At 40.2% G+C, this 15213-nt stretch overlaps 1 protein-coding gene across 2 annotated transcripts in view; it reads right to left on the bottom strand.

Moving 5' to 3' along the window:
- The window catches only part of Acer3 (alkaline ceramidase 3), a 67935-nt gene that overhangs the window by 21747 nt on the left and 30975 nt on the right, over positions 1–15213 (bottom strand). The window contains exons 3-6 of one of the 2 annotated variants that reach the window (XM_005357536.3): positions 11165–11217; positions 9117–9169; positions 5426–5507; positions 62–97 (exon numbers count right to left, since the gene is read on the bottom strand). In XM_005357536.3, the coding sequence (XP_005357593.1) occupies positions 62–97; positions 5426–5507; positions 9117–9169; positions 11165–11217 (224 nt within the window). The remainder of the gene's footprint in view (positions 1–61; positions 98–5425; positions 5508–9116; positions 9170–11164; positions 11218–15213) is intronic. The other variant, XM_026784353.1, reaches the window with a different exon arrangement.

Below are 15213 nucleotides of genomic sequence, written 5' to 3'. Positions count from 1 at the left end.
TACATGCAAGCAAAACACTCATATAAATAACATGAAATAAAGAAATCTTTTTAAAAATTACCTGATGGAATATAGGCTCTTTTACTTTTAGGTAAATCTGAAAAATATTATTAGAAACGTAAGTGAAGGAAGGGATCTAAATCTATTCCAACCACTCTTCAGACCCCAGCCCTCTCCTTCCCCATGTTATCCCAACCAGACCCCAGCTACATAAAACCAATCAGGAGGGCGAGCGCCGACAGACAGCTTCTCCCAAGCCAGCCTAGCCACGGTCAAGGAAATAACTATTCAGGCAGAGGTGGACTACGTCAACACTGGTCTTTAGGTCACCACCAAGGAGGGTGGAGGATACAAGGTTATTCATGAAGGGTAAACAAATTAAACAAATTATGTCGACAGTCTCTGTACCAGCAGAAAGAATACTGTAGTCAGGGATCAGAGTCAAATTTCCAGCTCTTCACTTTTGCTCCAGGGTCTCAGCAACTGTCACCTAACTTAAAAGACTTGGTGCTTACCTGCAGAATGGAGGACGCAGCATGGAGAATACCAGGCTACGTGAAAGGATCTAGACACACTAGATTATCAGTAAGGGAGCCACTTAGACAAATTCCTTGTACCCATTTCTGCCTCCCAACTATTCACTACCTAGATACACCTTTAGTTACACAAACCCAAGTTTCAGGCTCCCAGGTCTTGTGGGTGTTAAGTTCAATGACTTTGCAAGATTTAATATGCACATATTGTCTACAGAAGCACACTTTTAAATGACGTAGTACAAAGGAATCAAAACTCAAACAACCCTTCAATGACTCTTGCCCCACCACAACCAAGTTCAGGCTGCTGTCTCCCTGTCGGGCCTCCCTCTGGTCTCCAGAGCAGAGCTGCTTTGACGTGTGGTCACCTTGAGCCTTCTGCATCTGAAACACTACTCGTCACTGTTCAGAAATCCTCCACAACTCACAAGTACTGTTGAAAATTCACCACAGACTATTCCTCCTTCAAGTCTTTTCTGATCTCTTCCATTTCCAACAGAAGCCACCACTCGCCACCTACCTATAAGCTCTACGGCAGTGACCTTCTAACGCTGTGACCCTCAACACAGTCCCTCACGCTGTGGGGACCACCAACATAAAACCCTTTAGCTGCTACTCCATAACTGCAACTTTGGTACTGATATAAAATGTAATATAAGTATCTAATATGCAGGCTATCAGATATGTGGGGGTGACGACCCACAAGCTGAGAACTGCTACCGATGGCATTCTACTGGTTTGCTGCTTTCCTGTAAGCTGGTAATCTCCTTGCTGTCCAGAACTGAGCTTAGATATCTTTACATCTTCATTTAATGTAATCATCTAATGAAACTTCATATAGTTTTAAAACTTAGCTAAAAATTTATTTCTGAAATGTTTTTTACTATAAAAAGACTACAATTATTTCCTGTAAGTAGTCAAAGGGTTTTGACTGAAACATTTCTTGTTAACTATAAATTTAATAAAGAGAATGTGTCTAATTTGTGTCTTTCCTTCAAAATACTAACTGGAACTAACTATGTATCTTAGGTTAGCCTTGGACTCACAATCCTCCTGCCTCTCTATCTCTTGAGTGCAGGGATTATAGGTGAGCACCAACAGGCCAGGCTTAAGGATATGTCTCTTCAATACTCTCTTTTCTAGGCCAAGAATTATGGAGTCCTTATTATGTGCCAGATATTAATATTATAGCTAGTATAAAAATGGTCTATTTTATCTTTATTTTTATCATAAGAAAAACTAAAGCTGAGAGAGCACTAAGTAAAAATATTAGATCCAAACTCACATCCAACTGATTCCAAAGCTTGCTTGATTCGCTTCTTAGCTTACAAATGGGTCTAATCTTGATTTTGATGCCAACTTGCTAGATAAACTTAGCTAGCATTCTTGACTTATTCCCTCTGATACAACAATGGCATGCCTTTTTTTCATTTCTGTAGTTGTAGGATTCTTCCATTATTAACCAGTACAGAGTTTAGGCAAAGGAACACAGGACTCGGGAAACAGTGAATATTCTGTTTACCATCTTAACATCTGACAGTTTCCTTTAGTGGGTTGTTATGCTTCCCTTTTCTTATCTACTCAGAGACAACCAATAGCTGCTTTTGTTTTTACATTTCTTCACTGTATGCATATGACATCACGAGGTGAGGTCAGAGTGCAGCTTATGAGGGTGAATTCTCTCCTTCCATCCCATGGGTTCTAGAGTTGAACTCAAGCGTCAGGTCTCAAGCACCTCTACCTGCTAACCATCCTGCCATCCTCCTCTTTGCTGTTCACATCTAGAACAGTTTGGATTCTGTGACATGAGGCTTTCCTGTCTTTCCTGTGTCTCTGGTGTCTGTTTTCAGTCTCCTTGGCTGGCTATAGTTCTCCATGGTCCTCAAATGTCTGCATTCCATAGGGTTGTATCTTTTTAGTCTGAACGGTGTGTTTTACTTTGGTACCAGTTCACAGGTCTCTGTATTTCTGATACAACCTACACCCCAAACAACTCCCAGATCTGTACCTTTAGTCCACCTACCTACCTGTTAAGCCTCCAGTATCGCTAATACTGGATACTTCAACTCAACATATCATAAACCAAGTTTATTCCTTCCTACATCACAGCATACACTTACTATCTTTTCTGAACAAGATGTTCGTAATTCAATCTGCAAAGCAGAGGACACCTTGCAGCTGTCAGTTCTTTTCCCACAATTTTGAGGTTCCAATTACCAAACTTAGATTTTTAGCTTTAGTAGCAGGATCCTTTACCCACTGAGCCATTTTGCTGGTCCAGTTTATTTATTTATTTTTTAAAAACACATAGCCAGGGTGTCTTAAGCTGATTATATTATTAAAGATGACCTCAAACTTCTGATCCTCCTGCCTCCACCTGTCTAGCCTAGGTTTTGGGAATGCAGACATTCACCAAGACACTTGGTTTTATTCAATTCTGAGGATGTAATCTAGGGCCTTCTGTACATTAGGCAAGCACTTTACCAGATGAACTACAACTACAATCTTATTATCTTATATATATTTTTAGCTTTTAATTTTAACATATTTTGTTTTGTTCTGTTTGAGACAGGGTTTCTCTGTGTAGCCCTGACCGTCCTGGAACTTGCTCTGTAGACAAGGCTGGCCTTGAACTCAGAGATTTGCCTGCCTCTGTCTCCTGAGTGCTGGGATTAAAGTTGTGTGCCACCACCATCCAGAAATTTAATTTTTATATTTTAAGACTCATGTAGCCTGGCCCCTGAATTTGCTATGTAGAAAAAAAAAATGGCCTTTAACTCATGATCCTCCGGCCCTTGCCTCCTGAGTGCTGGGATTATAGGCTGTTCCAACATGCTGGCTCTATGTTTTAATTTTAAAAGAAGGTCTTGCTGTGTAGTCTATGTTAGCTTCAAACTTGGGATGCCATGCCTTTGCCTGCTAAGTGCTGGGACTACAGGCATGCACATGACTTACATGGCTACAGGTTCTGTCTTTGTTCCCCTTCTACCCTCTCTAGTCAAAGGCTAGACTGGGCACGGCTGCTTCTTTACATCCTCACCACAGTTACAGTACTTCAATCTTAGCCCCAAATTTTATGAAGTATGAAAGGTTCCTGTATTTAATCTCCAGACCCCTTTAATCTATCTTCCGTAACACATAACTTTTCTAAAACTTGTCTGATTACATTTTTCTACTTTATGGATCAATACTACTTAGAGAACAAATTTAATCTCTTAAGCACAGCACATATGGGACGTTATCACCTGACAGACTGTCTCATTCACTAGACCCATTTACTACTTCCCCTACCATAGGGCAATTACATACATAAAACCTCTCTCAATTGTGCCCGTGATAACTTAATTGGACAATCAAGGCAAAGCATTCAGTAAACACCTGGCACATGGTAATGTTCAAAAAAGAACAATTCACTTTGCTATTCTAAGGTCTGTGTGTACGGAAATACAAAAGACTAAAAATGCCTTGCCACACTGTTGCCCAGAGGCCTGAAAACCCGCTCATAGTTAACATCTAACTTAGAGACTCCCCTGAAGCTTCCCTAACCGACTCAAACAGTATTTTCCTCTGGTTCTGTTTTCCTTCCTCAGACACAGTCTTTTGACGTAGCCCAGGACAGCCTCAAGCCTTCATGCCTGGTTCAGGCAGGAATCTTTGTTTTTGTTTTTGAAGTTCTAAGCTCAGAACAAAACATTACGTAGCCCAGGATGGCCTCAAACCCATGTGTGATCCTCATCAAGCAGTATTTTTTTAATTAAAGTTATGAAGTAAGTGGGGGCATGCTGAGACAAGTCAGAGAGCGGACGCTGGCCTAGAACACACGATGTGGCTCAGGATGGCCTCGAAGTTCTTATCCTCGTTTTAGGCTCCAGGTGTTTGGATAACAAGCACACACCATCATCTTGGCTTCAAGAGTAAATTAAATTTTAAAGCAATTTGTTTTTATAATGCTTAATTATTTGTCTGCATGTGCACACATGTGAACATGCCTGCACACGAGTGCAGGTGCTGTGAAGGCAACAGATCCATCTACCTTTAGAGAAACGGGACTGTGAGCCCGACAGCGGTGTGCACGCTAACCACTGAGTCGTCCCTCCAGCCCCACAGTTAGCGTTTAAAGATGGCTCCTAAAGACAAAGGATCCACACATGTACGATGTCCTAACTGACCCTCTTCTCACACCACTATAGGACGGGCTCCCCTTTATTCTCGCAGTCATTATCTTTGATCCCTGATAGAATGAGTTCCCTCACGGATACCAAGGGCTTCTAGTACCTGACACAGATTTCCAAAGAAAAGTCATAGTATGGCCAACAGGGGGAACCTCACTTCTTGTTTTTAACGAGAAAGAGGGAGTAAGTTCATCCTTGAGAAAAACAATTTTCCCCCATCGCTATTAAGGATTTACTTTTCAACCTTTTCTTTATCTAAAACACACACACACACACACACACACACACACACACACACACACACACACTAAACAGTTAATTTTGGGACTGCAGAGACGGCTCATTGATTAAGAGCACTTGCTGCTCTCACAGAGGACCCAGGTTCAGTTCCCAGCACCTACACGGTGGCTCATGACCACCTGAAACTCCAGGGGATCTAAGATCTTCCGACCTCTGCAGGCATCAGTCACGCAGATGGTGCACATACATACAGACAGAACACTCAAATACACACAAAAAATAGAATCTAAAAACAAACTTTTCAAAGCTTTTTTTAATTAAAAGTAATTTTTGAAAAGGAAATAAAGGTGCAAAGACTAAAAATAAGACATCCCAATTGCATAAAAACATCTCGGTCTGCATAGCTTGAGACCAACACTGGAAGCTAATTACTCCAATCTCCTACACGGCACACTTTACTGGAGCCTAAGTATGACTTACCGTGGTTACTATTAAACTGAATAGGACTAGGGTAAAAAGCAGATGGTAGTTTATTGAGCTCTTTGTCTTGAAACATTCAAACCTTTAAAATAAGAGAGAAAGAAATTTACTTTACAATGCATAACCAGGAACAACTCTTGTGATCCAGCAGTACTCTCTGTCTCTACCTCCCACCCTCTGGGTTAGAAACACTGAACTAGACACAGACTACAAGAGGCTGTCGGGATCAGTAGGAGTAATGTAACTTCGGCTGAGACAATAAATTTCTCTCCTGCATGTATGAAGTTGGGGAGACAACAAAGTCAATTAAGTAAAGGGAGTCAAATATGGTATCAGATAGTCTACGGCTGATATCTGGAGGGAGCGAGGTGAGCAAACAAGGGAATGAATGAGCGGAGGAATAACCTGGATGAAAAGAAAAATAAAGTAGGTAGAAAGACTTGGAGCCATGCGGAGAGACAGGATGAAGAAGACGGAGGCACAAAGACAGTCCTTTCCAGGTCTAGGGAGCCAAGGCTGGACTCCCTCTATGGGGTCAGTTTCCTCGTGTCCTGACAAAAGGGTCTCTTTAACTCCAGTAGCTTTGTGCATTTGTTATCCTACAATAATGCTCTCTCTGAATGCAGCTACTGAGATCACTGTGCTGCTAGACATGGTAGCACATGCTTGCTACCCAGCACTCAGGAGGCCAGGACTGGAGGACAGCCCTGGGCTGCAGAGTGAAATTCTGTTGAGAAGAGGAGAAAGAGAAAAAGGCATTGCATTATACTTAGTTTTCCTATGTGTCTCCCCAACTAGACTGTGAATTCTTTATGTACAGTGATGAAATCTTACTATATTTGCACACAACTACTAGGTCAGTGCCCAATGCACAGGAGATAGCATGGGGGGGGGGGCAGCGGGCCACCAGTAAGCACTCAACCTTTGAGGACTGCATTAGAACAGACAGCTAGCAGTGCATTCTCACTTTACTCACTGAACTACATATCTTATCCATAAAGAAAGGAGACTGGGGGCTGGAGAGATGGCTCAGTGGTTAAGAGCATTGCCTGCTATTCTAAAGGTCCTGAGTTCAATTCCCAGCAACCACATGGTGGCTCACAACCATCTATAATGAGGTCTGGTGCCCTCTTCTGGCCTGCAGGCATACACACAAACAATATTGTATACATAATAAGTAAATAAATAAATATTAAAAAAAAGAAAGGAGACTGGAATAGGTCTCTACACTCCTTCACCTTTAAATTCTATGGTTTTATGTCTCTGAAGATGATACAAATATCTTACTTTTAAATTATATGATTTTATAATTGGATAGAAAAGTTAGTGTATTTATGAATTATAGTTTCATTTTTGCTTTGTCTACAGCTGAGAAACTTATATAGAATGTTCTCAAAGAATAGTGTGAAGGCATCAGACGGCAGCTCAGAATTGTCTACAATTTCAGTTCCGGGGATACAATGCCTTCTCGGTCCTCTACAGGCACACACGAGGTGCACACGTCATACACATAGCCAAATCACCCATATGCACAAATGTTACCACTTTATTTTATGCATTGACATTTTTATATATATCCAAGATTTACTGGATGGTTTCCATTTGTCTTCAATCAGGGTGCTTTCAGAACTACTTTGATGTGGGATTCTCCTCTGTATGCTGTGATTACCATTGATTAATAAAGAAACTGCTTTGGACTTATAGCAAGGCAGAACTTAAGTGGGGAAAACTAAACTGAATGCTGGGAGAAAGAAGGCAAATGCCGGAACTTTACCCGGTAAGCCACAGCCTTGTGGCAAAACATAGATTAATAGAAATGGGTTAAATTATTATGTAAGAGTTAGCCAATAAGAAGCTAGAGCTAATGGGCCAAGCAGTGATTTAACTAATACAGTTTCTGTGTGGTTATTTCAGGGCCTCCTACAGCACTACTTCCTCCAGAAGGAGCACCCAACTTTTTGTAAGCTGTATTGTCCTGGCTGCTGGTTGCCAGAGGACAATGGAGCAGCAAACACACAGACTGTGTATAACTGAAGGTCACAGTGATTTTATAGCCTCCTGCGTATTTCACACCTGTGATGTGGGAACTGGGGCTCTTCCTCTTTTTCTCTTCTGGAGAGAGATGAAGGAGAGCTTTACAAGAGGCGTGTCTTACATCACCACCAGGAAGGCTATCACTGCTTTCTGATCCTGGCCCTGTCCACACAGGGTTAGTACTCGACTTTTTTGCCTTCTCCTTCCATGTTTACCACGAAGGCTTTCCAGCACATGCTTCACAGATGCAAGCACACAAGGCAAGCAGGTTTAGAAACAGCTGGAGGTCTAGACTGCTTTGAGTACTTGATATGGTCAAAGAACACCCTAAAACCAATCCAAAACAAAACAAGCAAAAACCATTCAGGGTCAGAGAGATTATGACCCTTGTAATTTTCTATCATGGGCTCTTCCAGGGATATTTTAGTGTCCTTCAGAGACTGTGAACCTGTATAATACAATGTATGCCTGACATGCTTATTAATGAAGATACACTCAAATCCTTGAGCAGGTTGCTAAATTTCTCGTGCTTTACTTTCTTGTGTATAAAGCCAGCTCAGCACCTACTGTCGTCATTAGTGGAAATCTGGAGACAGTGTGTGTGTGGGGGGTGGGTCACAAAGCCCCATCACAGCTGAGGAGCTGCTGGGAAAGAGACAGTCTCAATTCTTTAATGGTATGGCCACTGGTACGTCACCTGCACTGTCTTAGAGAAAGCCCCACTTCCAAGAGCAGCTGATCAACACAAGTGGACCTGATAGGTTAAAATAATAATAACAACAACAATAATAATAAAAATAGAACATAAAATTGGGTAGTTAGGGAGATAGGAATAGATCTAGAAGAGTTCAGGGAAGGGGGAACAGATGATCAAAATGCAGTGTAGGAAATTCTCAAACAACTAATAACTATGAGTTACTTCACTTTTCGGGTAAGCTTTTATCAAGAAACAGTTCATGAGCTAATGAAATGGTTCAGCAGGTTAAAGCTATTACAGTTCAAGCCTGAAGACAACGTTCAGTCTCAGTTTACCAGGCTGGGAGGAGAACCCACTTCTGACCCCGGCATGTACACTGTGGTACACACACACGCGCACACACATGCACACACGCACGCACGCACACACTAATCAACAAGAACAATAAAGGAAACTGGTGCTGACTCAGCCACTAAAAGTGCTCGTTACTCCTGTAGAAAACCTGGATCCAGTTCCTAGCACATGCGTGCTGGCTTACAACCTCCATAGCTCCAGTTCCAGAGGATTCAATCCCCTCTTCTGGCCTTCTCATACTAGGCATGCACATGGCGCACAGACATACATGCAGGCAAAATGCTCACACACATAAAATAAAAATAATATTTTTTAAACGCAGTAACTAAAAAAGGATATACTCATATTACAGTATAGAGAAACTGCTCCAAAACTTTTATGGCACAATTTGGACACATTCTTCACTCAAGAGAAGTCACAATGCCTATTTAAGTCAAATCAGGATACTATCTAAACTGGCATTTAGGGTTCTGAGATTACTGTAGCTTCCAAGAAGCTAAACTCTCCACTAATGTCACATTTTTTTTAATCTTTTACATTACGTATCCTAGTAATGTAATTAGATCAAAACCCACACGAAATTGAATTTTAAATGTCAGTACTCACATGCAGTACACAAATACACAGCAGCTGTAAATCATGGGGAGCTCATCCAACAGCTACATGAAGCAGAGAGACAAAGTGTGAGCATAGTACAGCTATAGTTATGGACGTCAAAATAAAATTCCTAGTGCTCAGTCCCGATTATTAATTCTTATTTAATTTCTTTTGCTAATTATTTAATATATGCACCACCATCTAACTTACTTGTTAGTTGTTTTTGAACCATCAAAGTTATCTTTCATCCCTTCTAAGACAGACATCGAAGTCTGACTGACTTATCCCAGAGAGCAGAGTCCAGGCCAAGAAAATCATAAATTATAACTGTGCAGATTTGGTAACTATTTAGAAAGTAAAATAAATAGATATTTTTTATTAATTTTATTGAAAGGTAAGGAGAAAGAAGCTAAAAATGATACGTCAAGCTTCTTGCCTAACAATTCAGGATACAGTAGTGCAGGTGAAGGAGGTTGTGAACCATTTCAGCGTTCTCAGATATTAGAAATGCCCATCAGGTAATGAGACGTACAGATCTGCAGCTCAGGAGAAAGGCATGGACTCCAGATGTCTGTGGCTTATTTAAAAGGACTACATTTACAGAAATATAAATATTCGCTCATTGGTATGTGTGCGCGTGTGTGTGTGCACACTCGTGGAGGCAAGTGGTCACCCTTTAAGTGTTTTTCCTCAGGCACTCAAATCTTGTTTCTGACTGAGCTGGAGCTGGTTGAATGGGGCAAACCTGATGGCCACAAAGCACCAGATCTGCCTGCTGCCTGGGATGGCAAGCATAAGCTACCATTCTTGGCACTTTTGTGTGGACTTTGGGACTCAAACCCAGGTCCTCACACTTGCAAGGCAAGTGCTCTACTGACTGAAATATTGTACCAGTGCCTACTTACTTATTACTGAGCAGAGAGAGGGCACTGTTGGGCATGCGTGTAACTGCACACATGTGGAGCTGGAGGACAATGTCTGGAAGTTGGCTCTCTCCTTCCACCAAGAGCATCATGAGGATAAATGCAGGTGGCTGGGCTTGGCAGCAAGCACCTTTGTCCTGTCTCACCAGTCTGCATCTTATCGCTTATTGATGGAGGAAGGTCATTGGTTAAATAAAGAAACTGCCTTGGCCCTGATAGGTTAAAATTTAGATAGGCGGAGTAAACAGAACAGAATGCTGGGAGGAAGAGGAAGTGAGCTCAGACGCCATGCAGCTCTCTCCAGGGCAGATGCGATGCAGCCAGCCACCAGGTCAGACATGCTGAATCTTTCCTGGTAAGCGCACCTCGTGGTGCTACATAGATTATTAGAAATGGGTTAAGAGACTGAAACTAATGGGCCAGGCAGTGTTTAAAAGAATACAATTTGTGTGTTGTTATTTTGGGGTATAAGCTAGCCAAGCGGCCAGGAGCCGGGCTGTGGGAAGAGGCCCACAGCTCCTTACAACAGAATGGTGCCCCTCCCAAAATCTTTTTGTCCAGTTTTTAAAAAACATTTATTTTATTTGTGTAAGCATTTTGGTTTCATGTACTTAGTACCATGTATATGTTTTGAAAGAGTTTTTGGATCCCCGGAACTAGAGTTACAGATGGCTGTGAGCTGCCATGTGAGTGCTGAGAACCAAACCTGGGTCCTCTGTAGTTGGCATACAAAATAACCAGGTCTGAATTTCAGAATGGCCAGTCTACACTAACCTGTAGTGTAACCCTGTCTTGTTAGAGATGATAAGCCAACAGGTTCAAATGACTAGCTAGATAAACTCTTCACACCAAAGACTGGAGGCACCGAAGAATATGTTTTCGTGAATAGCTTACTACTTTTTAGAACACCTCCACGTAACAGCTAATGCTGTTTTAAAGTTATATGTGTCTGCCCAGAATTGGCATACACAGAAAGCCATATTACTTCTTTATATGGTCAATTTGAGTCCTTTGACCTGAAGGGAAAAACTTCAAGAAGACAAGCCTCCCCCATCACCCTTTACTCATGTGTTCTTTTCTCAGTTTGGAGGTGTCTCTAAACTGAAACAACCACTTTCTTTTGCCATTACTCGCCTGCATTTCATACTTCAGAGTCATGTGGAAACACCAGGAGCCCATCCCCACCACTAAAATTAAGACAGGCAAATAAAAGGATTAGCAAGAAATTATTTGGGGGCCAGAGTGACTTCAGAAGACAGTAAGACATTAAGTACTAAGTCCTGAGGAAAACTAAGTCTATAAGTTCTTGTGATACAGGACACAGACGATGCTGAGTTAGTGCTTTGACTGAGGATTTTGGCATAGAAAAAACGAAAGTAAGCACAGTATAATTTTTCTAAAATTCTCCCTACTAAGTAGTTTACTAGATTAACAATACTCTATTTTTCTATAAAGTTTACTGGGTACTCAGGACCAGTTTTCATGTGCATAGTTGGTCAGCTTCCTTTAGCACTCTCTTGCACTCCTCTGATCCACAAAACCCAGCAATATAATTTAAAGAGCCACAATATCATCTATCTAAAACTACTGTCAGACACCTAAATGTTCTCTTTTGAGAACTTTCTTGAGGAAGTGTACTGCAGTCTCTATGTGTAAATAATTAATAACTAACGCTGCTTCTTTCTGACTCAGTCTAATTCTTTCTGTGGTCTACAGTCTACAGATCCAGTGATCCAAGGGAGCACCTCAGACGCTGGTGCCGCTTTGGGCTGTCTCTCCTACAATAAATAGTTCTATGCACTGAAGGTTTATGCTATGCTAAATATGCTGACCACTACAAATGTCTAGGCCCTTTCATCTTTACAGAGCCATTATCAGTTACCATCTGGACTTCATGCAGTTCACTGACAATAAAGGTTCACAAATGCCATAGCACTACTAAGTAATAAGGAAGGAATTCGAACTCAGGTTCCTTTATAAAATATTTTATATACAATTTATATATCTAGGAAACAATTACAGAGCTATGTACAGAAAGGCATAGAAGACATTTTCAATGTTCTGGCTCAAAAGTGGACTTTGTAAGCCTAGCTAATAAAATTTTGTAGTTACATAGGACTTTTATAACAAATATTGTGTCAATAGTCCATATATTTTATTTCATGCTAACTGAAAGTCCCTCTTTTGGTAGTGCTGGGGATTGATGCAAGGGCTATGTTTATGCTAGGTAGATGCTCTACCCCTGAGCATCCCAAGCCAAAAGAAACTGTAGCTCAAGACAGAGCCTAAATTGTGTAGGTTTACTTCACACTCTGTACTCAGGCAAGCTCCCAAGTGGCTGGAATTACATGTGTGCCCCACTGCACCTGGCCAGATGTATAGCTCAATTTGTCCATCTTTCCTTATACCTGAATTTAAATCACAGAAAGCCTTTCCAAAATGCTGGACATAAATTCACACATTTTCTTTCAGCATTTGTAATATTTTGGTTTTTGTGTTTATTATTTTGATCAACTAAGAATTGATTTTTGTGTATGATGCAAGGTACATAGTCAATTATTTTATCAATTATTTTTCTAGCATCAATTATAAAAATATTTTACCTTCGCCCTAATGACTGGAGATGCCATTTTATCAATAAGCTATGTGTCCAGAAATTTGTGTATTTCTATTTTATCCCCTCTGTTGGAACATAACTATTCATAACAGTTCCTTATGACCAGGCGATGGGCACGTCTTTTTCCCAGCACTCGGGAGGCAGAGACAGGTGGTTCTCTGAGTTCAAGGCTAGCCTGGTCTACAGATGGAGTTCCAGGACAGTCAAGGTTACAGGGGGAAACCCTGTCTCAAAAAACAAAAACAACCAGAAAAGTTCCTTATAATTCTTTGTATCACTGTGTCAGTTGTAATTCATCTTCATTTAACTGATCATATGCATTTGTCTCTATTCCATTGTTTCTGCTCTGGTCTTTATTATCTCCTTATGTTCATTATTTTTAGGGTCTATTGTTTTTCTTTCTTAGGATGCAGTGTTAGGGTTACTTGAGCTCATCTTTTCTGAATGGCTTTGCTGTTCCCTATAGGTTTTCATATGCTGTGTTTCCATTTTATTTTCATTAATTCACTCTTTATATAGTAGCATATACCTTAGCTTTTGCATATCTGTAGAATTCCTAACATTTTTCCTGTTATTTATTTGTAGTTTTACACCATTCTTATCAGAAATATACTTAAAATCATTTCAGTCTTGAATTGTTAAGGCTTGTTTTGTGGGCCAACATGTGCTCTGTCCTGGAGAATCCTCCATGTGCAGTGAGGAACATATGTGTTCTGTAGCTCTTGGGTGTACTGTTTTATAAATGTCTGTTAGGGTCATTTGGTCTATTCTGCAATTTGGATCTGCTGGGTTTTGTGTTTTTTTTTTCCTGGATAGTCTGACAATTGCTAAAAGTAGCTGCATTATAGTCTGACTGGTATATGCATTTGTGACTGTTGAATTGCCCTGTTTATTATTATGTAATGAGCATCTTTGCCTTGTCTTATAATTTTGACTCAAGTATTCTGGCTGAGCTCAGTGCAGCTACTCCTTTCAGGATCCATGTCCACAGACTGGCTCAGCTGGAGGCAACATACAATTCCCAGTTTTGTTTCGTAATCATTTAGCTATTCTGTGCTTTTTAATTGGAGAGATTAATCAATTTACATTCAAGATAACTATTGATAAATAAGTACTTGTTACTATATTTTAATTCTTTTAGTAGTTTTGTATATACTTTTCTTCTAGTATTCTCTTTCTTTGGGGTAGTGACTTTTCTCTAGTTTATTCCAACTCCATGTATTTTATTTTTAATGTATTAATTAAAATTTTTTTTTGCTCTATGGCTACTATGAAACTACCAAGGATATCCTACAATTATAATAGCTTGTGTTAAACAGATTAAAAACTCAGTTTGACCACATAGAAGAAAGCAAAAAAAAAAAATCATTTTGTTTGTTTAATTTTGTAGACAGGGTTTCTCTGTGTATCCCTGGCTGTCCTAGAACTCACTCTGTAGACCACAGTGGCCTCGGACTCTACTGTCTCTCTGTCTTCCAAGTGCCAGGATTAAAGGCACACACCACCACTGCCCAGCTTAAAAAAAAAACTTCATATTTTAACTTTTTCCCTTCCTAAATTTTAAATTTCTGATGTCACAATTTATATTTTATTATCCACATAATTATTATAATTACCATTATTTTAATAGCTTTGTCTTTTATCCTTCATACTAGACCTAATTAACTTATACTTATAGCTCACTATATATCATAGGGAAATCCTAAATTTAACTGTATATTGTATTTGTGACTTGTATACCTTCAGATGTTTAAGTTACTCACTGATGTCCTTTTCCGCTGTTTATACAGACTCTCCTAGCACTTCTTGTAAGGCAGGCAAATTCTTCAGCTTTTATTAGTTCTTACTATTGCCCCATTTTTGTAAGATTGCTTTTCTTGATTGGTAGGTATTTAAAAAAAATTCTAATCTATTACCTTATTCCCTGGCTTATAAGGTTTCTGTTGAAGTTCACTGAGGTATATTAAGAGTCCACTTTATGCTACTTACTTCTTTTAAGATATTTTGTCTGTTGACAATTAGATTATGTGTAGTAGAGGCCATTTGTTTGTTTCCCAGCCACCCAGACTCTCAAATAACCACACAGAAACTGTATTAATTAAATCACTGCATGGCCTATTAGCTCTAGCTTCTTATTGGTTAGCTCTTACGTATTAATTTAACCCATCTCCATTAATCTATGTTATCACCATTGGCAAAGTTCTGTCCAGTGTCTGTCTCTGGCAAGGCTACATGGCTTCTCTCTCACTCCGCCCTTCTTTCTCCCAGCATTCAGTTTAGTTTTCCCCACCTAGCTTTGTTCTACCCTATCAGGTCAAGCAAGTTTCTTTACTAATCAACAATATTCACAGCATACAGAGGGGAATCCCACATCAACTACATGTCTTTTGATATTTAAATTTGGACTGAATCTGATTTGTGATCTCCTACTTTCTTAATATTCTCTCTACAGATTTAGGAAGTTTTCTGCTATAATTTCTTCTCTCCCTTCTCCTCCTCCTCCTCTCTCTCTCTCTCTCTCCCTCTCTCCCTCCCTCTCTCTCTCTCTCTCTCTCTCTCTCTCTCT

The sequence above is a fragment of the Microtus ochrogaster genome, chromosome 22 (genome assembly GCF_000317375.1).
Source record: "Microtus ochrogaster isolate Prairie Vole_2 chromosome 22, MicOch1.0, whole genome shotgun sequence".
Lineage (NCBI taxonomy): Eukaryota > Metazoa > Chordata > Mammalia > Rodentia > Cricetidae > Microtus > Microtus ochrogaster.
The sequence above is the reverse complement of the archived record's forward strand: the minus strand, read 5'-3'. Positions and strand labels throughout refer to the sequence as shown.